Source organism: Festucalex cinctus, chromosome 20 (genome assembly GCF_051991245.1).
Source record: "Festucalex cinctus isolate MCC-2025b chromosome 20, RoL_Fcin_1.0, whole genome shotgun sequence".
NCBI classification, from domain to species: Eukaryota; Metazoa; Chordata; class Actinopteri; order Syngnathiformes; family Syngnathidae; genus Festucalex; species Festucalex cinctus.
The window spans coordinates 8254396-8282068 of NC_135430.1; the positions used below are offsets into that span (position 1 = coordinate 8254396).

Consider the following 27673-nt stretch of genomic DNA (forward strand, 5'->3'; position numbering starts at 1 on the left):
TTTTTATTTTATTTTTGTTTTGACAATAATGGCAGATGATTTTGAGATATGTAAAAATAATTTTGAGAATAAAGTGCTACAAAAGGAATGACATTAAAATAAATAGGCCTATACATTTTTGCAGAAGAAAAAATATGTTTTGGAGATTTAAAAAAAATAATTTTGGAGGGAATAAACTTCAAGTTATAAATTTAAAATTTTTAATATATAACTTTTATTTAAATCTATTTTATGCATTTTTTTAAGGGACAATTGACTCATTGAACAATTTTCAGCAGTGGAAAGTTAATATTTTGTCCAGAATGAATTTAACAACTTGATTATTTTTCATGTACAATTAATAGCTTTAAAAAGTGATTTTTTTTCTACTTGCTGTAGAGTGATGATGACATCACCTGTGCTGGGGAAGTAGGTAATGACCAATCATGGCTCACCTGTTTGCTGGGGTGGGTCAGTAAACTGAGCCATGATTGGTCGTTACCTTCTTCCGTAGCACAGGTGATGTCATCATCATTTGATGGCAAGTCGAAAAAAAAAATCACTTTTTAAAGCTATTAATTGCACATGAAAAATACTGAAGTTACCGTATTAATTATCGGCAAAATATTAACTTTCTACTGCTGAAAATTGTTCAATGAGTCAAGTATCCCTTTACGCTTCGTGCGTAAATGTGAGGTGCAGGTAAAGCCTTTGTCCACTTGGGGCCGCCATCCTCACATTCTTCTATCCAATACTCTCTCTGACCTTGAACGCAGGTGCCTTTAAAAGTCGTGGAAGTGAGCAAATGAGGATTTTTTGGTAAATAAACGGTACTTCATTTATTTGGTGCTTTTCCTCAATGCTTTGATCATTCACGTCATCCTTGAAAACATTCTATTTCATCAAATTGCATCATGTTTCATTGTAATTCTAAACACCGACAGACCACTGAAAAGAGATACAATGCTGCCATCTGCTGGCCATAGTTAGTGGGTGTTTTTGATTTCACAACTCATTGACTCGGCAGCGCTGCATTTGGACGTTGCACTGGCCACAGGTATATATGAAAAAAAAACAACAAAAAAAACATAGTTGACGTCATTTAACGTTTATGGCGGCATACATCATGAATTTACTAAACGTTATTAAACGTTTTTGGCGGTCAAAGAGTTGTTCCCAAACTTTGCCTGTCTTGCTTTCCTTCTGGTTCGCGACTATTGCTACGCAAGTCTGCAGGAACAGAACCCGAGAAAAGTATCCTAACTTTAGCTAGCACTTCATTGAATGTAGCAGATTTTTTTTTTTTAGCACATTTTAATCTCATAAAAAAAATAAAAAAATAAAAAAATGCATTGTACTCAACGAATCACTCATTTCCTACACAGTTGCATAGTGAAATATACATTCAGATATTCAGTTGCACGTTAAAATGGAGATCAATCACTTGGTAGATTTGTAAAAAATATACAGTATATGGGAAAAAAAAAAAAAAGATTGTCCTTCCTTTGGCTGCTGTATTGCACTCAAGCTGCTCGTGTCCCAAACGCGTCCCTTTGTGTGTGGACCAGAACCTGCGCGGTGTCCGGTCTAGCTGCCCCCGTCCCCGGACCCGCCTTTGCTGCTACGAGCTCCCTGCTGAAACACGGAGACTCCGATTCATAACGATGATAATAATGAGGAGAAGAAGAAAATATCTTGAGAAGATTCGGTGTCCGTACGTGCTTCCGTCTGTGGCTTCTGGCAAATGTAGCTTATGAGATCTTCACAGAAGAAATCGTTCCACAGGCCGTCGTGGATGAGGCCCGCGCAGTCCTCGCCTCTCTCATGGCCGTGGCCCCAGTTGTCGGGCTGGCCGGGCTTCCACTTCCTGAAAGAAGTTATACGGCAATATTTCAAACGGAAAACCGAGATACATTGTTATGATCAAGACAACCCCCGCAATAAATGATATAGAAATAACCTTTTATAGCAATCATGGCACTTTGTAAAGGTCTTTGATCACATCTTTAAAATGATATAAACATATTTAAACACTGATAAATTATTATTAACAATTTATGAATAAGACAAAATATTCGTATTATAAATATCGTAAATAAGCTTCTATGCGTTTAGTAAACAAATCCCTTTTTTTTTCCAAATTAACAAACTTACTATCTGACAATATAAATCAAGTCATGCCAAAAAGATGTAAATTATTAAATGATTGTACAGCTATTTCTCTCTGTTGGCATAAAAAGCAGGATTGATGAGAACTGACATTCAATAATCTTCAACAAAAAATAGGCTGTACTTAAAATACTTCCTGTTTTCATTCTTATCTCAAATTGACACAGGAAACAAAATAGTGTACCGCCATCTTGTGGTCAACAGTGGAATTACAAAGTAAGGTTATAAAATTGTACCAAAGAAATTCTCATTTTTACCAGAGATGCTGATGTATAAATGTACCAGGGAGCAGACTGAAGATTGTTTTAAATAGTGTTGTTCAGATACCGATACTGGTATCGGCAGAGGCGCCGATCCTGCATTAAAACAGTGGTATCAGTATCGGTGACTACTCACAGGTAACATGCCGATACCATTCATTCCAAAGCTAATATAGGATTTTGGATGCAGCATCTTGTGTCTCTTGTGCTCGTGCACAACATTCACTGATATGTGACATGCTCACTGCACGCCGATCTAAGATATCCTATTGGCCCTTGAATTCTCTGAACCAATGGCAGGACAGCTTTTTTATGTTCGTGAAAAAAACCTTAGTTATCGGTATCGGCCGATACTGCAAAGTTGGGTATCGGAATCGGTATCGGGGGCCAAAAAACGGTATCGGAGCAACACTAGTTTTAAACCTCGCGTTCACGTCCACATGAATAGTAACATACCACTACCGACATCATTTCACATTTTCCCAACAAACAAACGCCTCCCCCGTCTGCGGTTGAGTCAACATAAATTCCCAATGATGAATACTGACGTGAAAGCCGGTTGGCTGCCGTCCAGCCAGCGCCACACGTTCTCCTCCGCCCGGTCGGTCAGACCCATCCAGAAGTAGCCCTTGCCGCTCGTCTGCTTCTGGAGCCATTTCTGAACACAAAACAAAAACAACTTGATTTTTTTTTAAACAAATCAATATTCCATTTTTTTCCATGACTGATTGGGACTCGCCTGTTGCTCCATGTCGTGGATGATCAACAACGAAGCCGAGCTTCGTTCACAAATGGCCTTTGCGTCATCAAAGCTGTGCAAGTCTTTGGAGAACAAGTAGCACTTGTCCCTGTAGTGAAGCCACTCGGGCGGGCAGTCTGTCGAACAGCCAATCATATCGTTGCATCGATTAAATACGCTGAAATTGCAATGCCAACTTGGCAGATATATAAACATTGCACAATATTGAAAAAGGTCATACCTGGGGACCCCAGTGTCGGAGCCACTGCCTCATCTTGGAGAGACACCGGGCTCAAGGGGATGGGAACTCCCGGTTGTCCAGGTGGTCCCGCAGGCCCTGGTGGCCCCACTGGTCCCTGCAGTCCCCTCGGCCCCTGCTCTCCGGCCGGCCCTATCGGACCCCGGATGCCTGGTGGGCCTTGCGCCCCCTGAGGACCAGGCTGGCCGTCTCTACCCGGCAGACCGGCGGTGCCCGGTTCGCCTTTACCTCCAGAAGGTCCGGCCCTTCCCCCGGATCCCCTGGGACCCTTGGACCCTGGGTTGCCTGGGACGCCCGGAAGACCCCTTAAGCCTGGCAGACCTGGCGGGCCTGGAATACCTTGCTCTCCTCTTGGCCCTCGTATCCCTGAGGCACCTTTGTCGCCTTTCTCACCCTTCAGACCTGATTGACCAGTTGGTCCCGGAGGTCCTTTGTCCCCTCGTGGTCCTCTGGGACCAGGAGGACCTGGAAGATAAGTGCAGTCTAAGTAAAGGACCCTTCCATCCATTGATTTTCTACAGCGCCAATGGCAGGTCATAGACAGACAAGCATTCACACTTGCATTTAGACTCTATTTTTGGAATGTGGAAGTAAACCAGAGTACCAGCAAAAAAAAAACACTGGAAGACCATAACCGAGATTCTAGCCTTGACCATGCAGAATTTTTAGGCAGTCGTTCTTGCCCTTCCCTTGGACCCTGGGTTGCCCGGGACGCCCGGAAGGCTCCTTAAGCCTGGAAGAACTGGTGGGTCTGAACTACCTTGGCCCTCATATCCCTGAGTAACCTTTGTCCCCTTTCTCGCCCTTCAGACCCGATTGTCATTCTTGCAACTACGCCCACGGCGCTGAAGAAAGTAACCGAATTAAAATAACAATGTGACTTCAGGTCTTACCCTGTAGGATGGTGAAGTTAGTGATCAACTGGGAGTGCTTAGTGTCTACCAGTTTCATCTCCTCCATGATGATCGAGAGGCTGGTAACCTCTTTATCCAAACGCCCCGCCAGGTCCTCCTGCTGCGATCGCAGCCCGGCTGCATCCGTCCTCATGTCGGCCACGCTGCCGTTGAGGCCCGTCAGCAAGTCCGAGTGGCGACCGACCATTTCGGAGCAACCGCGCAGGGAGTTGAGGTCGAGGTTAATGGCGCCCAGGAGCTGCGTTGTGAAACTGACGTTGCCGGTCACGCGGTCCAGGCCCTGCTCCGTTACGTCCAGCCGCACCTCCAGACGCTGGAATTTGGACGACGTAAGGTTGCTGAAGTCCCTCTGCTGGTCCAGAACCTCTTTCAGGGACTGCTCATGGGCGTCGGCCAGGCTGCTGGTGTTCTGCAACTGGCTGGAGACAAAGGCCAGCTGGGATCCGACTTCCTCCAGGCTGTCGTTGTTAGCTTTGGAAAGCACCGACGCATTCGTTGCCAGAACCTGCAGGTTGTACACTTTGCTCCGAAGCCACTCGGTATCAGTGAGCGTCTGTCTGGTGGTCTGCTCCAGACTTTGAAAGTCGTTGCGGACTTTCTGGATGTTCTGACTGGTGTCGTCCACGGAGCGGTGCAGAGCCTCAATGAGGCCGCGCTGCTGTGCCTGGGTGAGGTTCAGGCCACCGATGCTCAGCAAGACCTGATTCTGGAGCTTGACTTGCTGCTGGAGTTCTTTCTGCAGCCGGGCGGTGTCGTCCTGCAGACCCCCGAGGACGCCGGCGTAGGAGTGCAGGGTGCCGTTGACGAAGCGCAAGGCGGCCGCGTTGCTGTCCAGCAGACCCCGAACGGAGGCCTGACTGCTCTGGATTTCCGAGCCGAGGTGCTGCAGCTGGCTCAGCTTGACCTGGTCGCCGTGGAGGTGCTCCTCCATGGCGGACAGCTGCCTCTGCAGGGCCAACACCTTACTCTTGAAGGCATGGATGGCTGTGGTGGCGTTCTCGGACTTTTCCCCACTCTGATCATCTGAAGGTGGAAATTTTTTTGGATTATGCAGACTGTGGCAGTTTTGAATGGGAAACAAATTGACAACAAATCGCTTTTAACTAGGGATAGACAGATAATCGGCGATATTGGGCATTTTGATCGGTATTGGCCTTTTTTTCAAAATCTGACGACCGATATGAGGTAAAGCTAAAACCATTTTAATCTCAGGGAACTATTTATTTAAATTTTATTTATTAGAGATGCTGACTCTGGGAACCTTCTGAACCTTTTGTTTTTGTTTGACATTCAAACAAAGAAATGTGTTTACAGTTTCCATTTAACTTTTTAAAACGTACTGAAAACCTTGGGAGCTGCCTGAACATTTTTTTTTTTTAGAAATTTAAAATGTGATTGTCAAAGATTAAAAATAATAATAATAAAAATTCTACATTTTGAAAAATCTGAAAATTTGTTAAATAAGCATTAATGCTTTCAGACATTACAACAAAGTCAAGATTGGCATTTGTATTATAAAACTGTTATGACAACTGTTATGACTACTAATAATTGGCATCGGTATCGGCCCTGAAAAAAACAAAAACAAAACAAAACATCAGTCTATCTTTAACTTTTAACAAGACGTTTTGGATACATATTGGGATTTAAGATGAAATTTATAAACCTAAAATGACTTAATTAAACTTTCGAACTGTTCAATTTTCCAGTATTTTTTGTATAATTTGCCGTTCTACAAAAAAAGAGCTGAATGGCAAAATTTACAACATGGTGACTCGACAATTACGTTGGCTTTCTGTGACTTCCAGGGTCTCTGTATCTCTGTTGCCATATTTTCTGTTGCTATTCATTTTATTGGAGATATTAAAAAGTATGAAATAGTGACCAGTTGGAAATTTGCATTTAAAAGTTTAGACAAGGTGCCACGTGATTTGAGGTTCATCCTGAAATGTCACCCAGAAATAAAATCTCTAACATTTTGAGAGTAGTGTAGTCCAACTTCCTTTAAAACAAGTACAGAAGAACCTCAAAATTCCAATGCCCCCGAGACACCGATTATTACCCTGTAAATTACCCTGTAAAATTTCTGGAGAAATTCTCGAGACATTTACTTACCTAGCTTTTTCAAGTCTGTCTCCACGGCAATAATCTTCCCCCCATAATTTGCGATGCCTTCAGAAACGCTGTCAACTCTTTGCACCACTGCCACAAAGCACAAGATGAAGGTTAGCGTGGCCGTCACCTCCGTGTTCTTTACTCGGGAGCCAGAATGGCCTCCAACCACAGACATCATTTATGAAAAAAGGATCAACAGAAACCATTGAACAAATCTCTGGACATTTCTCGCAGACATGCAATAACGGTGGAAGTGATTAGTGGATTAAGTCAAGCAAAGTAAATAACTTCAACTTTAATTAGGTTGACTTTTAGAAAGAGACACATAGATCCCGCAAAGATGGCCTGTGGGGTCAGCGACAGAGACTCGGGATGGAGGACCTTCCCCTGGGACAGGAGGTGACCTGGCGGGATGGGTCTTTAGTAAACAAGGGGGGGAGTAGGGGATCAAAGACAACCCGGGGGAGGCCGCCACTGTGGCAGGGGAGGCTCTTCACGCCCCCACAGGCGACACGGGCGTTCATTTCCTCTGGAATGTGTCTGGGATTTCAAGGAGTCGGCGCCCAACCGCCGGCACCAGCCTCGCCAGGAGAACGCGCCCCTAAAACCGGGGCCCACTTTGGGTTTCTCTGCTGGGAAGCTGGTGTAAATTGGGGAGATGAGCGGTTGGCAAACAAGGGCGAGACAAGAGAGTAAGTGGGAAATGCGGCTAGTTAGCTTAGCGTCGTGTTAGCTGAACATGCTGAATTTATGATTAGCGTCATGATAAAATGTTGAACATTTGAATTCGACCACCATGCTAAGAAGACATTTTGCTAACTTCACGCAGTTTTCCCTCCTTTGGATCAATATGTGGCAAAGTCACCCGCAAACTAGACATTTTAAAGACTCATCAATACAAAACATTAACTTAGCATTTAGCAGACAGCTAAGACTTTCTATCTGTTTTGTTTGAATTGTTCCTTGCGGTTTTTAGAATCCTAGTGGGACACCTTGTAAAATTACCCCTAAAACAAGAAGGGGGAACAAAAGCCCATGATAAAATGCAGTGTTTCACAATGTAGCCCCACATTTTGAACTCTTTCCTGCCATTACAGTACTGCGAAAAGAGTTAGGGTTACGTTTTGGTGAAACAACAGCAGGTCTCCAATAAACCAGACAGACAACTAATTCCATTGCCACTATAATATGGTGACTAGACATCCCGCATTAATCGGGACAGTCACGTATAGAGCCAATTGTTTGCATAAGCCAAACACACAGTTGTCATAGCGTTTCATGTGATAAACCAATTAAAAAGGATTTCAACCTGTTAAATTAAAAGTTCTCGTCATACCAGAACTGGAACGACTTCCTGTGTCCGTGGCTAAGAATTATGGCAAATGTAATTCTATTAGCCTAATGCTAAGACCCGACGCAAGCTGAGCTTTTCTTTCGGTAAATGTCCAATGTTACAATGCGGGACCAGCGCGAGTTAAATGGGTTGGATTATGGTGCGTACACTGAATTATTATTTACAGCTGTTGAACTGTCAACCAAGCTAATTAGCATTAGCTCAAGTAAAAACACAAGCAGGTTGACTAGCGATGAAATGTGTTGTGAATAGTGTTTGATTTTCAGTAAAATTGTTGTGTCTCGGTTTTTAATTTTGAAATGCTATACCGCTGCTAAAACAATACATCTAGTGGTGACCTAAGATCCCACAAAAAATGACAAAAATGAACCAAATGAAAGATGAGACAAGGTGAAAATGTGACCCCTTTTGCCACTTTCATTTCTGACTGTTTCTATGGAAACCCAATGGATCCCCGAGACAGGATGGCATCATTTAGCCTTTGCTTATGTCAATCTGGTCAGAGAGAGGTCACGTAGAGAGGAAGTTGCAGAGATGGTGCACCAGAGTAGTCACAAGAAGGTTTATGGATCACACCGGGTCTGGCAACGAGACCACGTGGACCCCCGTCAGTCTACGTCTAGCCGAACGTTCCCTGGAACTGAGTTCTGCTCCGGTGTCAGTATAAAAAAAACAAAAAAAAGAAAATGTAGCCGGAGTTGCGCTGCGCTCACTCACGGCCCATCTGGGATCGATTAGGTCCGCATGAAAGCCTGCAGCGGAGAGCGCAAAGGGGGGACACGGAGACGCAAAGATAACCCCCTGAACATATTAACGTAAATTCACTGTTTGAAAACAACAAAAAAAGAAGATAAGGAGAGGGACGGGTTGTGCATATGGTAATGTTTACAATAATTATGGCCAGAGTCCAGTTTTATGAAAGACCAAACTTGACCTGGAGAAAAGTTGAACACGCGTGAAATTTGGTCAAATTAATTTTTCGGATGGACACGAGCTCCAAGACATCTGCATAGATGCAACTTAAAGGGTCAGTTCAACCAGGCGTGCTTTTTTTTTGGGGGGGGGGGGGGGGGGGGTGACATACACTGGCTGGCTTTTGTTCCCTTTGGATGGGGCCAATTCAGACTGCTGACTCCAGCTTGACTTCTTACCGCATGGCCATGAGTTTTCCCACGGCTGCATCGCTGTCTTCCAATAAAGCTCGAGAAAATTAGCCAACCACGGGCGGTCAAGAGTTCTTTTGGCGCCCGAGTACACAAAAGAGTAAAAGCAGCGATTCTATTTCATGTTAGTTTGAGCTGAAACTGAAACAAGGCTGGATTCACGTCGCCTTTCAAATAATCTGTATGCGAATCATGAACATTGGGTCCATCGAAGACGAAGTGAAAGTTCATTTGTCACGACGTGCCCTCCGATTGGCCGACGACTAGTCCAGGGAAAACGCCGCCTCTCACACCAAGTCAAGCGTTATAGAAGATGGATCATCCATCCGTTTTCGAACACTTGAACCTAACAAGCAAAAATAGCTCCATGTTCCTCATCTTACCTTTATATCCGAGTACGGCCACGGCGATGGTGAGGAGCGTACACAGCACGTAGAGCAAGCCGATGGAGGTCTTCAGCGCCCATTCCTTCTTGCACTTGGTGCACTGGGTGCCCTCCTGGATGGCTGCGGACGGAACCAAAGTCATTGTACTTTCGACATAAAGTTAACAATGCGAGTAAAACTTATTTGTCATGACCTGGACTCTCACATCTGGACAAACAGGGGCCTAAGGGGTCTACATGAAACAGTTCCCTTTGGGCCCCCGGGTGGTGAAGGGGCAAGGGGACAGCAAAACAACCCCCTCCCCCCGCAAAGTTTTTTACGTTCGTGATTATTTTCTTCCACGTGAAACGTTTTCAACAAACCTGATGGCGAAAATGAAATCTCCTGAAAATAAACGATTGCATCGTCATGTCACAGAAATTCTTTTGGTAGAATTGGGGGAGGAGTCAACATAAAGGTTTTGTGGAACACGCTTGCGGGAACACAGCTGTTGTTCATTTGCAATTCAGGAAGTGTTTGTGCGTGGATCCGAAGGGGTTCAAGTTTTCATACACCTGCGACGAAAGCCGCTCCACATGCAAACCTTAACTTACCTCTTAACTAACTCTAGGCCTGGGGGGAAAAAAATTAATTCCTATTCATTGACCACCGGGAGGGGGGGGGGACGTTCAACATCCAGCAATCGGGAGGGGCGACGGCGACCGGCCCGAAAATGGACCGACCGATCTGGAAACTCCAGAAATTCCAAGTCCAGCCCCTGCTCTTTATATTTATGACACTAACACTAAGATAAATATTCAAACAAATGCAAACAAAACATTAAAGGGATAATTTACTTATTTAGCCATTTTTGGTAGTCAAAAATGAATATTTTGCCTATAATAAATTTGATATTTTAATTATTTTTCATGTACAATTAGTGCCTTTAAAAACACATTTTGCAACTTGCTGTCCACTGAAAATGACATCACAAGGGCTCAGGTAACCAATCACAGCTCAGCTTGTGAATGTCACATGACCAAACCTAGAAAACAGGTGAGCTGTGATTGGTTACCTGAGCCCTTGTGATGTCATTTTCTGTCGACAGCAAGTTGCAAAATGTGTTTCTAAAGGTACTAATTGTACGTGAAAAGTAATGAAAGTATCAAATTAATTATAGACAAAACATTAACTTTTTATTGCTATAATGGGCTAAATAAGTGAAGTATCCCATTAAGCCTAGCTCACGTTCCTGAGTCCAAATCCTACCTTGTAGTCCAAACAGTATAACCAAATACCACTTAACGGTTAAGTGGTAACTTAACTCCACCTCCAAACTTTACATCATTTGCATTCTTTTTCATCACTTTATGTCATATTTGTTAAATTTATGAAATAATATAAAACGAAAAAATACAATAAAAATATATATAATACTAATAAAATAAAATAATAAAAATTAATTCAATAAAATACAATAAAATAAAATAATTAAATATTAATCACGATTATTTTGGTCATAATTTAAATAACAATTAGACCAATAAAATTCTTTGAAACTGTAATTATGCTTTAAAAAAATAAAAAAATAAATAAATAAATAAATAAATAAATAAAAATAAAATTTAAAATAAAATTAAATTAAAAAAAAAAACTGTAATAATGCAAGTTCATTTTGGATGAAACAAAATGTATTAGTTATTTTAAAATTAAAATAAAAAAGGTGCAAATATATACATTTGAACAACTCAAACAACTGAGCATTATTATATTATTGTTTTTATGATTTTGCTGATTTTGTAACTGTGTAGTGTAATAATTGAAATTGTAATTTAATTTAATTTAGTTGCACAGCCCTAAAGACTTTAAATAGTGAAAACTGCTTATTTAAACTCACCCTAATCCTAGCTGGTAAACCTAACCCTGACCTTAACGCCATCTCGTAACCCTTCCCTAATCCTCCCTCCTAAACCGTAACCCTAGTGGAGTTAGCAGCACACGATTATCGAGTGCCAAAGCTTTTCCGCGCCGATTCTGTTTAATTCCTATCAAAACTTTCCTTCGATGAGCCAGCCCAGGCCCGCCCGCGCTTGAGTTTATAGACTTTGGAAGGAAGTTCATCTCACCGCATTCATTGCCAACCTGCCAGCCCGGGAGATTTACCGTAAAAACTAAAAAAAAAAATTAACGAGAGGGGGCGGATGAAATCCTCTCATGCTTTTGATTCGTACCCAACGCAAACACTATGCAGGCCAAGTAAGTCATTTGTCACAACTCCTTGTCCCGTTGCTCCTCATGTCTGCAAGACATCAAACTGTTTAGACTGATGGAAGATCACATTTTCTTTCACGCTAGTTTTCATTAGAAGCTAAACTAACACAATGTAGCAAAACTGTAAATCTGGTGTGGCAGTGTGGTATCAGCAGCACTATCAATCGTCTGTGTCGCACACATCCTCAACCGTGTAAAAAAACAAAACTAAAATGCACCGTAGCATGACGACACTTGAGTATTACTGACCACACACTTTTATAGTGACCTCAACTTCTCAAAGCTCCAAAACGTTGGCTGGGGTTCCGCTCCAAGTAGTTCCCACCACGGCCTCTTTAAATTGTTATTAACACATATTTCGACTTGCGGTGCAGCCCAATGCCGACAAACGGCGGTTAACGCAGCACAAGGGGCGACCAAAGTCTCAACTTCCTCCCTGCTTCGTTCACCTTTTAAGCACAGTAGTCATCGTTTTTGTTTTCTCAAACCGAAGCAGAAGCAATTTATTCATTTTGGTCCAAAAAGGGATGAATAAAGAAACTGCCAAAGTGAGTTTATAGTGTACACTCACACTATAACCATGCTTGCCAGCACACGGAAATTCCGGGATGGGATTCTGAATTCCTGAGTGGCCACCAAATGACAACTGCAACAAAAATGTTTTGCACCTTTGTTGAGATGCAAAACATCACATGAGGTGCAAAAAATATCCTGAGGTTTGCGTTGCGTGATTTTTGGCATTTCTCAGGCTCGTGAGTCACAAAAAAAAAAGAAAAAAAAAAGTGAGGCCTGCTGATGACATTAAAACAAAACTTTTGAGGAGAAAAAAATATGAACAGGACAAGCGCATCATCTTGCCGGGTTGCACAAAATCAGGCTTTTTTTTGGACAGATGCCGAAATTATGATACACAATGACATAATTTTTTGCTAGGTTTAAAGGAAAGTGTTCAAATCATGCAAAAAAAAAAAAAGTCAAGAGTTTTTGAGAGTCAAGATTTAGCACAAAATAAACAATGATAATATGGAAGGTTGCCACCTAAACCCAATCATATTTTCTAACCCTCAGGATCCTAACTAATCCTACCTCTTTACCAGGGTTTTTCCTGTGTACAAAATTCAGAGGTGGCCACCTCCACCTAATTGGCTTGCCACCTCCTGCCTGAGCCACTGATATCACTCAACACAGTGCTCCAAGCTGTGTTGATTGAGCTCAGCAGGCACGCATTTTAACTGCAGTTGCAGTGTTGAGCCATTATGGAGGCGCTATAGCAACAGCAGTGCACCTGAAACACCTGAAGCAGTACCTGATGAAGAAACAGCTCTCTTTCTTTCTTTTCTTCTTTAAAAAAACAACAAAAACTTTAATTAACTAACACAAAACAGAAAACACACAACGGTAGTGAAGAAGAGAAGAAAATGTTGCAAAATGCCAAACAAAATAAATGTTTTTTGTCCAATTAAAAGCCAAAATGTTCTGCCTTCTACCCATTTATATGGCAATCAGTTGATTAGCTCAAGGCTAATCAGCTAATCAACATGAATTAGGGCTATACAATTCAACCTCCGTGCTCAACTTGTTCCACTGTTCAGCATTTGCTCCACGAATGTAGAAAAGAACTCATTAACTCATTCACGCCCAAAAATGTGTAAAAACGTTTTTTAATACTTTGTCATTCCCTTCCAAAAACGTGTTTAAACGTTTTATTTTGTTTTGTTTTTTTAATTGCAAGAGCATGCAGAAGGCTTTCATGCAGCTTATGACATAAAGAGGTGGCTTAAAGCATGGTAGTTATTAAAGACACAGCCAGCAGGGGCAGCAGAGTATAAGAGATCAACCAGGGCCATGTTGCAACAAGCTCTTTTTGACAGTGTTTTCACCCGGAATGTGAAAATTGATTAAACTTAGCTATAGTCTAATGCTAATTGCTGCAAAACGGAAACAGATACAAATATACTTTTTTTTTTCCCCCAATGAAAGAAGAGACTCTTATCTTCTTTTGAGGTTCCACGTTTTTATAGCAATAGAACACAATATTCTGTGGGCTTTGCAAAATCAGTCAAATTATACTAAAACAACTGGGAATGAAGGTGGTTGCTTCACAGAAAATGACTGAGAGTGAATTAGTTAAAACGTGACGTTTATTTGTTGTGAATAGCTGCCAGGGTTTCCGTAGTAACAAAGTGATGAAGTCACCACGCTCCCGGCCTCCCCTTTAACACCCTCAACAGACGTCCAGGAACCAGATCGACTCCAAAAGGACAAATCCATGAATTAAGGCCGGCATCACAATGAAAAGTAATTGAGTTAGCGAGTAAACTTCCAGTCCAGCTACAAGCTCAAACCTCATTGCCTCGACTGTAACAAAAAAAATAAATTTAAAAAAAAAAAGAGAGAGAGAGATTACGCAACATTTTTGTGGGGCGGGCGGAGGGGACGACAGAGGCCCCCATGACTCATGCACATCTCGGTTTCCTCGCCCACATGGCGGAGCTGCCTCCCAAATGGCATGTCCGTGTTTGTGTGTACTTTCATCGACTCGAATCAGTGACTTTGTGTGACCTTGAAGTGCGGCCTCTCTCTGGAAAACCAAACTCCAAATAATCAAGAGGATTTCCATGTGGATCTTGTCGAGTGGAAAAGTTCCTGACACTGACGGCCTCCAGGAGTGTGTTTTGCAATTGGTGAGAACAAGGATGACCAAACTGGGCAGCATGGTGCCCTAGTGGTTGGCATCTCTGCCTCGCAGTTCTGAAGTTCTGAGTGTGAATCTCTGGTCAGCGTTTCCTGTGTAGAGTTGATGTCAATGTAGCTGAATTTGTGATGTTTTTGCAGTTTCATGATGCGTTACAGGGCAGCGCGATGCACAAGTGGATTTATTAGCATGTCTGCAACGCACTGCTGAGGTTCGACGTTTGAATCTCTTCCTGTTATCTGTGTGTGTTTTTTTTTTTCGTTTCATGATCTGTCATGTTTTTTGTGTCTGTGTTGCTGTCATGTGTGGCATAGCCTTTGTTCCTCATTTACAATGTTCCCACCCCAACTTTTTACAGTTTTTTTCCTCCAACTTTTGACCTACCCTAAAAAAAAACTAAAAAAAAAACAACAACAAAAAAACGGTTCAAATAACGATACTGCAAAAACACGAGGTTCTCTCCCAGGATTCTCAGCTTCTCTTTCCAATGTTGGCGCGCGCAATTAGCACATTTTCTTTCTACCTGCCAATGACGAAATGAGAGGAAGTGCGGACTGAGGGCCAAAATTCCTCCAAGTTCATGAGATGGCTCTGGGGCCCTGGCAAAAAAACAAAAAACAAAAAAAACACAACTTCATGTGTGGCTTGGTCTTTTTTATGATGCGTGATGGAAACCAAACGCCTCCATCACGCCGGCTTGCGGTTGCGATTGAGCGTTACTAAAAGACGGCGAGAGAGCGGGGATTTAAGGAGGGCTTAATCTTTGGAAGGTGAGAAATGGAAGGCTGTGATGGATGAGCTGTTGATTTATCCATGTGAGTCTCTCCAAGATTGTGACATCATCCAGTTGAGAAATGAGGAAGACAAGAACAAGGCCTTTTTGACAGAACAGAAAATAACAAAATCGTATCTGGTTCTCTTCATCTTGAATTCAGAAGTGTTGTGTTTAAGAATCACTGAAATAGATGATTAAAGATTCTTTATTTTTCTTTTTTTTAATCATTTTATTATTTTTTTTAATTATTGTTAATATATTTTAAAATTTTCAGTTAGTTTATTTTAGTATTTTATGTACTTTTTATTTTTATTTTTTTGCCTTTAAAATCATTTTTGATATATTTTTTAAATTTTATTTATTATATTTTAATATTTTATTGACTGTCTTTTATTTTTATAGTTGGTTTTAATAGATTTAATGCGTACGATAGTGTGCGTCTCTCAATGTGCAGCACTTTGGAAACGATTGTTTATAAAAATGTGCGATAGAAATAAAGTGGATCGGATTGGATCGGAAGATGAAAGGTTTGTTGAGGTCCTCAGTTCAAGACGGAGTCGTAATTTACAGATAATATTTGTACGAAAAACAGACCTTTCGGTTACTAACCTTAAGACGTAAAATAAGGACAGCCGTAAAATTTAAACTAAATTTGCTTCATTTACGAGCGAATGACTCCCAAAATAGACTTAATAAAATGCCAGGTTGATTTGAGTTGAGTTTGAGTCTATGGACCCACCCCCACGTCCAGTCCGCCACCTCCCTCGGGCCAGGAGGCCTCGTTGGGCTCCGCAAAGATTCCGAAAGACAAACAGGTCGACTTTCCAAAAGAACTACATCAACAGTGGAGTTGGGATATGGAATGGACTTACTCAGCGGAGGGGATTTGAGGGGGCCTGCCGAGTGACTTGGGCGTTGGGTTACAAAGCAAAACATGAGAGTTGAAACACTCCAAAACGTTGCAGTCCGTGTGTGTGTGTGTGCGTGTGGCCTACTGGCTAATGACCGCCTCATTAGCATCTAGAAAACGATAGTAATGAATGCAATGCAATACCAGCGGAAAAGATGTGAGCATAAAAGCGGAATAAAGAAGATTGTGCTTAACTTTTAGCTACAAGAGCCTGGGAAAAAAAAAAAAGTTCTCCTCCAAAAGGCAACTTACACCGTCTTCCCAATCCATCCATCCATTTTCTAAACCGCTTACTCCTCACAAGGGTCGCGTGTTCCCAATCCAAAATGTGAAAAATCTCCCAGCGCAGTCAAAGCCAAGGCAAGTGCTTCAAAGTAAAATAAACAGCGACATGTCACTGAACGGAGTAATGCCGAAATAAAATAAATAACATCTTCCCTCTGATGAGCAGCTGGGATAATAAACCACCGACCTCCTCCCCACCAAAAAAACGGAATTTGATGCATGTCTTTTTTTGCCTGGCTTGGCTGTAGGAAAGATTTTGGGGTAAAGGAGAACATTTCTTCGACTGATGGTGTTCAGAAAGTAAAAGCTTGACCAACATTAACCTTCAGTACAGGACTTTACATTGAGGATGGTTGGGGGACTTGATTCCTAACCCCCTTTTGGGCCCTCGAAAAGCAACCAAGTTACCTTGGAGTCCAATAATGAGCCCTACAGGAAGAGGAACGGAAAACAGACTCTTACTCGATTTTGATTTCTGACAGCATGGAACAATTTGGTATTCAAGATACAGTGAAAAAAAATAAAAAATAGCTGACTCACATCTTAGTTCTTCATGTGCTTCCACCGAAATGTAAACACGCCAAGCTATAGTTCCTTTCCTGCTGCCAAATCCAGGAAGTCGTAAAAGAAGTCATGCAGAGTCCTGTCAGATTGAATCGGATGCAACCAACCGCAGACGGTTTATATCCGGTTGTTGACGTTCCATAGATGAATCCATACATTATTTCATGGCAGATAAGGAAAAGGTAAGTGAGTAGCGGTGTCAAAATTTGTGTGTTAATTTTGAGTTCATTTAAAGTTTCTTTAATTTATTTGGAAAGCCCGTACTAATGGAATTCCAGTTGCAACGCAGACACGTCCATGTCAAAATTTAGTAGTCATAAATGTAATGATAATGCATATATTTGTGGAGACTGGGCTTATATTGTATTTTAATATTTTCAAAATGTGCAGAATTTCACAAGTGACTTCATGTTAAAGATTAGATAGCTCTGAATATGAAAAGAAAAATGCATTGAGTCGTCACCAATGTCTTACAAATGCAATTATGCCATCTAGTGGCAGAAAAATGACCTTAACACAAATCAATATCACACTGGTTTTTTACTGTATTAATTCAATTTCAACTCAATGTTATGAATTATTATGAAATTACTGTATCAACTAGACTAAGTGCAATTTCTGTAGAAATTGTATGGGGAATGCTGAAAGCTGAATGCTAATAGCTGAATGCTAAGAATTGAATGCATGTGGAATACTTGTGAAGCCAATTGAGAGATACACTCTGAAATTATAACCTCCTGGTTACTGGGCAACGGACTTTACCAACTATGCCACCGAGCAGTATCAGACACCTGGTAATGATGATAAGTTATATGTATGGAAGTGGGCGTGGAAAGTGATACTTAGAAAAAGTTTAATGTCTGTCCCATTGGAAATGAATGAGAAAAAGTTGATATTAAACGTTTAAAATCGTGTAAATACTGTAAGTTATGTGGACTCAGACGATATATAGCCCGGGAGGTGTGAATTTTTGAAGCTAGTTGAAATTTGGACATTGTTAATTGGAAGTATTATGTGGGAGATATTACGTGGCAAAAAAGTGTAGCGAATAAAATTCACAGTAACATATATGGGAATGCATCAGCATTCCCACAATGACTAAAAGATGTCATATTTCTATTTGTTTAACATTTTTTTTCACTTTTATGTTAACAAGAGTATGATAACTTAGAAAAAATATTTTATCGTACATTTAGAGCAGATATAAAATTTGTGATAAACTCATTTGCTCCCAATAATGTGTAAATACGTTTTTTTTAACGTTTTAAGTGTCCCAAAGACGTATTTATACGTTTTTTGTTTTGTTTTTGTTATTATTTTATGCTAGACTAGAGCATACAGAAGGCTTTGATGCAGCCTCTCAACTGCAAAGAACGGTTGCAGAAATGGTAGTTATTACACAAACGGCCAGCAGGTGGCAGCAGAGCAAAGGAGATCAACCAGGGCCATCTAGAAAAAAAGCTAAATTACTTACAATTTTAAATAGAAATGAAACTTAGCTCTCTTCTAATGCTAATTGCTGCAAACGGAAAAAGATAGAAACATACTTTTTTTTTCCTGATGAAAGAAGAGATTTATTTATTTTTTATTCTTTCTTTTGATAGGTTCCATGCTTTTATAGCAAGTGAACACAATATTCTGTGGGCCTTGCAAAATCAGTCAAAATTCAGTAAAATAAGCCGGGAGCGAACGGGATTGCTTCTGTGAAAATCGCTGGGAGTGAATGAGTTAATTATGAGTTCACTATTGAAGTCATGCGATTAATTACAATTAAAAATTTTAATCACCTAACAACTCTAGTATACACACATATAAATAAGAAATTAAAAACGTTAGTGGCTACTTTGCAGATTTTTGTCCATTGCATGTTTTGTTGTACATTTTATTGTACGGTTAGAACATACATAAAATTTGCGATTAATCGTGAGTTAACTATTGAAATCATGCAATTAAAAAAAATAATAATAATGAATTGCCTGACACCCCTATAAGTGAGAAATGGAGTAGGACCAGTTTCAGAAAATGTCCCCAAACTGTTTATACAAGATGGTCGTACAGTATAATTGTCCAAAATATCTTAGTAAGAAGGATTAAAATCCACGGGAAAAAGTCCAGATCAACCATCGATGGATGGTATGCTCTGATGAAGACTCAAAGTCCCAAAACTCAACTTGTACAAAAGGAAAGAACCCGAGAATTTGTGAATGGAAACGGGATGATCACTGGCGTGGATGCCTCACAACTATAACGCAGACTGACGAGTGACAAGCAAACCACATGCAGAACATTCAATTACACGCCGAAACGTCCAAAAGCAACACGAGCGGGAGCCCGATGACCAGCCGCCGCGCTCCCTCCCGGGTGGGCAACAATGGAAAAGTTAAGCGGCATCGTGGGTGCCCAAGTTCCTTCTGGGTGGCCTGGCATGTCTGCGGTCAGACAGGCAACGAGGGGGCGTGGCCTGGACAATCTGAACAACGGTAAGTGAGCAGGAGCTGTGTCGCGCGTTCAAGACAAACTGCAAGACAACAACGCTGCGTGATCCATTAGCGTAAAGATGTCTGACATCTGTGTGATGAATGCTAATCAACACCAGACCGCAGCTCTGCTTGTTTAAGGTCATCTGGAGGAAACGACGGAGTGTGAAAAAACGTCATCAGACTGAGTGATTTATCGTTATCTGGTAACCAAAGCACAATTTATGGCCTAATTGTAGTTTTTAATGTCTCCTGCAAGGAAGCACTGGTGGTTCTCAAACCTGGGTCCTCGAGTACCCCGAGTCAGCCTCTTTTCCATGTCTCCAACAGCCAACACAGGTGTTGTAAATGATCAGCTAATCAGCAAGCTCTGCATGAAGCCTGATAATGATCATCAGCTGTGTTGTCTGAAGGAGACGTGGAAAACAGGCTGGATAGGGGGTACTCGAGGACTGGGGTTGAGAACCACTGATTGAGACATTGAATCTGAGGCATTTTCAATAGCAGGGTCGCTAATTTGGGCCCAAGATATGGCGCGGAAATTTTCTAAGTAATACTCAGCGGAATGTTTTGAAAATCTAGTCGCCAGAACCAGCAACATGAAATTTGGAAGGCATGTCAATCATAAGTGGATCCACCAGAAAAAAGAACCGATGCTCAAGATCTGACCGTTTTAAGGGTAAAAGTATTTTTTTGATTATTTAATATGATTCATCCAGAAGAGATTCAAAGGCACCAATCTACTAGAGATGCAGTAACTCCAATCCCGAGGCCATGATTGCCTTCCATTGAAGTCCACTGTCGTGCATACCTACCAATTTTTGTGTATAGCCGTTGGGGTGGGAGTTAAATATTCTAGACGGACTAGAGCTCAGCAAATATAAAGTGCATCCCAATTTTTGTAACAACCTTCCCAGAGGTGGGCACTTCAGTCTCTTTGTTGTCCCCATCGTTGATGGATACCACGGACTGAGAAGGACCGTCCGTACTGACCCAGTTTGACAGACGCAAACTTGCTTCAGTTGGTGCGCAGTCCGTGTATTTTTTGCGTCATAAAGCATTTGTTGAAAATCTGGGCATCCGTCAACAACTGGGCCGACTGAGAGACGGAAGTGCCCACTTGATTAACTCATTCACTCCCAGCCATTTTCACAGAAGAAGTCCCGTTCGCTCCCGGCTGTTTTACTGGATTTTGACTGATTTTGCAAGGCCCACAGAATATTGTGTTCTATTGCTATGAAAGCATGGAACCTATCAAAAGAACGATTAAAGTCTCTTCTTTGATTAGGAAAAAAAGTATGTTTCTATCTGTTTCCGTTTTGCAGCAATTAGCAATAGAAGAGAGCTAAGTTTCATCAGTTTTCACAAATCTATTCAAAATTGTAAGTAATTGAGCTTTTTTTCTACATGGCCCTGGTTGATCTCATTTAATCTGCTGCCACCTGCTGGCCATTTGTGTAATAACTACCATTTCTGCAAACGTTCTTTGCAGTTGAGGAGCTGCATCAAAGCCTTCTGTATTCTCTAGCATTAAAAAAAACAAAAAAACGTATAAATACGTCTTTGGGACACTTAGAACATTAAAAAAACGTATTTACACGTTATTGGCAGCAAATGTGTTAAGAACCGTCCACATCTCAGACAGATGTGGAAGGTTCTTAACCACAGTTCATCAATTCCGGTCCTCGAGGTCTGGAGTCCTGCAGATTTTCGATGTTTCCGCTTACCGACACACCTGATATTAAAGACCAGGATGGTTATCAGGAATGCTGATGAGCTGATGATATGAATCAGGTGTGCTAGTGCTAAAACCTGCAGGACTCCGGACCTCGAAGACCGGAATTGGTCAACCGTGGTTTATACTGAAACGGGGAAGGAGGGGCGGAATCCTAACAGGAATCCCCAAATGCATTGTTAAAGTACGTCTGTGTGTTCTTCTGTTGGGAAGTGTTTGGGGTCTTGCAAATATAAACCCAGCTCTTAACACGCGAGCACAGAACAGAAAACACGCAAATCGCCAACACGGAACATTTTTATCGCGTTTTTCATAGGAGACGCTAAAAGAACACAGGTGCCTTGGATTGCATCGTGCTGTACGTTGCGTTACCAAATCAATGAATCAGGCCCTCGTATCGGAGTCCACAAAAAAACGAACTGCAGCAACAGCTCCCCTGACATCTGCATGTGGGTCACGTCAAGGACACCGGGGTTATTACGGTGTGATTCGCAGAGATGGAAGGGGCGGAGGCTTTTCACAGGAGTGTTGGGAGAGAGCTGCTTTTCATCACTCTGGGAAAAGGTGCGTCAGAAAAACCTGCGACCGTTCCATAATGAAAGGAACGTTGTGGTTTTGAAACCAACAAGGTAAGCTGTGACATAAGATATAGCAAGGAACAGTACCTTTTGACCCTAAGAACGGAAAACCAATGACTTTGGAGTCCATTGGGTTGAGGATCAGAAAAGGACCCCGACTACCAATTTCTGACAGCGTACATGTATTTGGTATTCAAGATATGGTGACAAAGACGTCATTGGCAAAACTTATCTTTCTGCTTTAGCCGTCTCGCATATGTTTTTTGTCTTTGTCTTATTCCGGAAGTAACCAATCACGATTCACCAATCATATCATTTAGGTTCCCTCCCACTGTTGTTGGTATCCCAATGAAAAGCTGCCTAAGGTTTCTACCTGTTTGAGAGTTCATCCTTCCAAAGTGTTTTCACACATCAGGGGTCGCTTTGTATGTATGAATAGTCCTCGCTGGCTACAGCTGACTCTTTTAACGTCTCTTATCTCCTCGCCCGGGAGCCCATCGGTCCTCTTCCTGTTCTTCCCTCCAACGCCGGCTGCATCTCTTCCACCTTCTCCCACTTCACTCCCTTTGCCGTCTCCCCAGGATGATATATCCCCCTTGTCGGCTTCCTATCTCGCCTCCCAAATGTCTGGCAGTACATCATCTCCTTTTTTTGTTTACACACGCGCTGCTATATTCACACAGAATATTATATACGAGACATGCGGCTGACACGGGACAAGATTTGTTTCTGTTACGTCATTTATCGTTATTTGCTCTACACTGAATACAGCAGCGGGAAGGTCTGACAGTGAATGTATTCAAAGCTTTCGTTGAAAAACGTATAAACAACCAGAACTAAAGAGGACCACAACAAAAACACTACGCTAATAAAAGAGGCCTCCAAACCACTGCAAAGACAATCCAAAATTCCTGGCACGCCATCAGACGCACAGCAAAGCATCACATGACAGTATGTGCTAAACTCATCATGCTGCCGAGTAACGTCAACAAGACGGCAATGTGTTTGACTCTGAGTGGTGTTGACACATACGGTTGCAAGGATGACGTGGTGAAACTTTCACCAATACATGGTATAGATTAGCATACTTTAGGTTTATTGATGCCATTTCTTGCCTTGCCATACTTTGGAACGGGAGGAGAAAGACTACGGTAGTCCACGTTCACCGTAAAAACTCTCCGAAGCTTAGAAGCTCGAAGGTACCTGTTCTCACCACACCAAATAAAATGTCAACTTTTTGGAGAACATTGTTTGTTGAGACTGCAGGATCAATTGCTGATATTTAGGAGGGTGTAAAGCTCATGGTACAGTGAAGAGGAATGGTAAATACTGATCTGGTTTGAGTTCCCAGTGTGCCTGTTGGCAGGATCTGCGGGTCCTAAAAAGTAGGACTGCACCTTAATAATGTTTGTAGACGGAGCTACAGGAAAACATCTGTGGAATAGAACTTAAAGGGCTTAGTTGGTTCTTAAACTTCTCAACTTTTCTTGCTTTTTAACTCTGATGGCAATTTTTACGTCAACACCCCCTACAGAGAATAACAAACATGTTTCAACCTTGAGTACTGTGGCAGCCATCCAGGCCTGCCATATGAATTCACTCAGCGCATGTTACAGTATGTGTGTGTTTCATCTGGCATGCAAATTCCTACAAATGTCTGTTTGTGCATTTGTGTAAATATACGTCACGTGCGCATACCTTCTCGGCGATGTTTGCGTAAGATATAGAATGACTTTGCTCGAGTACGTTCCGTCCAGAAAAGCCGACTCATTATTTTTCACATTTTTTCCCCCCAAACTTAAGTGTGGCATTAGCATCGGTCTTTTAATGAGAGTCATGCACACTGGCTTGCACCTCGGCGCGCTGATGTCATGGAGCGAAAGACTTGTAGAAGGGGGAGGAACAACAGCAAAGCAATCGAACAAAGTCAAGAGTTCACCGGAATAAAAGACTTCCCTGCGCTCCTCATGGCTTTCTAATCTAAGCCGTGGCTTGGACTGCGGCTGGCAAAAACAAACAGGATGCTCCTCCTCGGGTGACTCGGATGACAGGGAATGTGTTTGAACACAGTTTGAGGGCGCGGGGGCTGAAAACCTCCCCCAAAATACGGAACGCCGCTGAACCGTGAACCCGAATGTGCGAATGACCAAGAATATCTTACAATATATATATATATATATATATATATATATATTTTTTTTTTTTAATGCAACAAAGCATGGCAGCGAGGTGTTATGGATCAGAAAGCATGTAGAATAGTGTTATCGTTGCAGAAAATATGGGCCACAGGAATTCCATTCAACCTAATTATATGGAGTATGGTAGATAAAAATTGATTATTTGCTTTGTGAATCATTTGTACAAAGATCAGCTTTAGTTACCCATATGCATACATTTTCTCACATGCTGCAATAAATCATTGAGCGTGTCGCACCTCAATCTGTACTTGTAAAAAAAAACAGCATTCCGTTCAGTTACATTATAGTTTTCCCTCATTTTTCAACAGTTATCCTCAAATAATGGATTCTGCTCAAATAATCACTGAAGAAGACAAAGAAGAAGTAGAAGAAGAAGAAGAAGAAGAAGAAGAAGAAGAAGAAGAAGAAGAAGAAGAAGAAGAAGAAGAAGAAGAAGAAGAAGAAGAAGAAGAAGAAGAAGAATGATGATGATAATAATAACTGAATAAGTTCTGGTTAAAAAAAAGAAAAAAAAAGTAAACGTGACATTTGTAAAGCTGATGGTTGGGTTTGAAAAACTGATTATTTTCTTTGACAGTTTACTTGATTTCCGGAACGTATATAGGCGAGTGGTACTTTTCCTTTATTTTTCAAAGCAAATACGGGATTCTACTTAATAATCAAATGATAATAGTAATTTATTTTTTGCCATGTTCATTTTACAAACATTTGTACAACTAAAGACTGACTGCCACTGTGAGAAAAAAAACATATCCTGCCACAAATCATTAATACAATATTTTGCATAATTAATAATACTTTGCATATTAAGTAATTAATTAATTAATTAATTGAAGTGTGGGGGTGTGCAGCAAATCCCAAACCAATCCCATCTTTCTTTTACAGACACGTGCGACTCGTGTCGTTTGCGGCTGTGGATACAGAGACCACACTAATCCATTATTTATACAACTAAACACTTTAAATTTCAATGAATTGATGGAGTTTAACCGTCTCAAAATAATGTTTAAAGACCATCATGAAAGTTTACCAGATAATATACAAATTTAAAAAAGAAAAGAAAAAAAAAAGAGAAAGTGAGTATAAATTAAGAGGAACCGATATTTTCTCCAAAATAAAATATAGAACAAAACAAACAGAACGATGTATTTCAACTCAAGGCGTCAGTTTATGGAACAATCTGGATTGTAAAACAAAATCATCCCAGTCTATATGTATCTTTAAAAACTTGACAAAAGCTAAATTACTGGAAAAATACATATAGCACAAGGACATGCTGCTTAATTATTATATAGAATTGTTATACTGAAAACGTCTTGACCGCTCGCTGTCATTTACTTTGTGTTGATTATTTTTTGTTGTTGTTGTTTTTGATTAGGGGCAGGGAGCATAAGTTTTACTTCTTTCTGTCCCTTTTCATTTCTCTTTTTTTTTTAAGGAATGAAATATGTTGAATTGAATTGAATATTTTGCATAATTAATCATATTTTTCATATTAATTAATGTAGTAATTAATTAATTAATTAATTTGACTTGATGTAAAGCTTTTCACCGCTAGATTGTAATGGGAATTTTCTTTTAATCCCAAAACAATTTACACAGCAGCTTTATGCTCAAAATTCACCTTTCATGAGCCCTCGCTAATTTTCATATTGCATAACGTTACATAGTTGCGGTCCGGGCCGTGTTTGCATGTTTCGGGTGGGGGATATCGGTGAATTTATTTGGAAAGCACAGCAATTTTTTTTCCCTAGAAAAGTTCTTGACGCTATTGAGGTTTGGACATGGCGCATTAACCCACATTTCCACGTCAGGATTTAAACATGCTAATGATCCTTATCATGGGAATGTAGGTTCTGTCTTAATTAGAGGGGGGTGAGGGTTAAAAGGAGTCATTTATCACTCACCAAAGCGCTTGTATCCAAAAGACTGTACTTCCTCCTCGTCTGCAAAGTCGTCTGCGTTGACATAATCAGAAACACATGCCATAAATAGCTTGCACTACAAACAAAAGTCAAGCCTACAAATCACTTCAAAGATTTATTATTATACATTGTGAGGAATTTGCCGGCTCCTCTGAGTTCATTCGGCCTTTTCACGCTGCACTTAGCAAAGCATTCATTGTGTATTTTGCTTTGGGGCTGCAGTGCAACGCGTCAAGCAAGGTGTGCGCATGCAGCCTAAAATCGGCAACATGCGGAATGTCAAACAGGTTAGCGGACTTCCTGTGTCTTGCGCAATAACTGGCATGAGGCATGATATCAGTGTTACATATCCAGCAGGGTTTTTTTTTTCGTGGTTTTTGTTCAATCACGCCAGGAGTGCTGCTTTAGTTTGTTTCGAGAATTTTTGTGTGTGTGCTGATCTGTTTTGAGATTATCTGAGCACACCCCACACACAGTACACCAACGCTGCTAAATGCATGGTTTTGTTTTGTTTTGTTGTTTTTTTAAACGTCACGTGTGAGGTCTAACAAACAATCGTTTAAAAAGATTGTAAAAATCCTTATGTGTGCAGCAGGCCGAGCACTCCACTACACTACACTGAAGAGCTTCAAGGTTTAATGGTAAACAGATGGGGCTAACTTGGGGGCTCACTGGGGAAGAGACTGATGAGATGTTTTGGTGAGGGAGGTGTCACTTTACTATTAAACTTGTCATGATGTCATCCATGCATCACTTTGTAGCACAATCGCTGGAAGATGCTAACAATGCTAATCAATCACCCATACGTTTTGAGAGGCCCCATCAATAGTTTGATCACTTTTCGGAAAAAAAAAAAAAAAAAAGTACTTAAGTGATTGAATTGAAATTTAATACACGTGCATGCTGTATGCGAAATAAAATTGCACCTAAATAAATGTATAAAAACAGTTCTGAGAATTTAAATACAAATTGATTGTACTTGTATGTATTGAGGTCAATTAAACGTTAACTTATCAACAAAAAAAAAGTACTCCATGCAAGCTCCATTCTAATACATTTGAATTTATTGCATTATTATTATTAATGACATTATTTATTGCATTACTCATTGTTATTTATTGCATTATTATTATTATTATTATTATTAATATTATTAATTAATAGTGAATTATTATTATTAACAATGAACCCAACATGCGTTTGTTTGTAATGTGGGAGGAAGACGGAGTAGAAGGTTCGAACATGGAACCTCAAAACTGTGAAGCAGACGTGCTTTCACCAAACCACTGTGCTGCTCTGCTAATTATCATGAAACTGCAAACGCATCACTCTTATGACTCTTTCTACTCAATTGAAATATAATGATGATAACAGTGATGATGATAAAGAAGAAGAGATGAATGATACCTTTCATTGCGTTTTGATTGGTCGCCGGGGACAGAAGAAGACACGAGCAGCGCTGTCTGTCACTTTGTGCGCATCTCAGCATCCGCCACAAAGTGGAACAAAAGTAAAAGTTTCCCAAGATGACGAACGGCAATTGTTTAACATATAAAATAAAATAAAATAAAATAAAGGAGGTATTAGAAAGCTAAACTTGTCGCTGGAATCCCATCGTTATCGCGCTTCCTTTAAGCGGGACTGATGTGATGTTTCTGTCTCCTCTTCACTCGCCGTCTCTTGACGACGAGCAGAAGTCAAGCTAGATGTTGCAACTTCCGGGTATTACTTTCAAAGTTAATGTCTGGAACGGAAATTCAGACTGAACGCAAGGGAAGTTATGACTTTGTGGTTAGTAAAATCAAGTTTATGAGCAATAACATAAACAATCTGATGAATCTGAGTACAATGAAAGTAACGGAACTTCAAAGAGGCAATTTTGTTCTTCATTATGGTGGCCCAGAAGTGCAAAATTAAAATTGGACTACAGCAAATACATCAAA

The 27673-nt window shown here is 40.9% G+C and overlaps 1 protein-coding gene across 2 annotated transcripts; it reads right to left on the reverse strand.

Annotated features, from left to right (window-relative positions):
* Positions 1-1071: 1071 nt before the first annotated feature.
* LOC144009314 (collectin-12-like) lies at positions 1072-27437 on the reverse strand. Of its 2 annotated transcripts, none has more exons than XM_077509001.1 (10): positions 27138-27437; positions 25713-25763; positions 9336-9458; positions 6436-6522; positions 4300-5343; positions 3389-3871; positions 3148-3284; positions 2957-3066; positions 1698-1846; positions 1072-1611 (listed from the first exon to the last, which is right to left on the reverse strand). In XM_077509001.1, exons 1-10 carry the CDS (start codon positions 27217-27219, stop codon positions 1601-1603), a joined length of 2277 nt encoding a protein of 758 aa, XP_077365127.1. In that variant the 5' UTR covers positions 27220-27437; the 3' UTR covers positions 1072-1600. The 2 variants fall into 2 exon arrangements, with proteins under 2 accessions (XP_077365127.1, XP_077365126.1); XM_077509000.1 differs by having other exon boundaries at positions 1072-1614.
* Between the last annotated feature and the right edge of the window lie 236 nt (positions 27438-27673).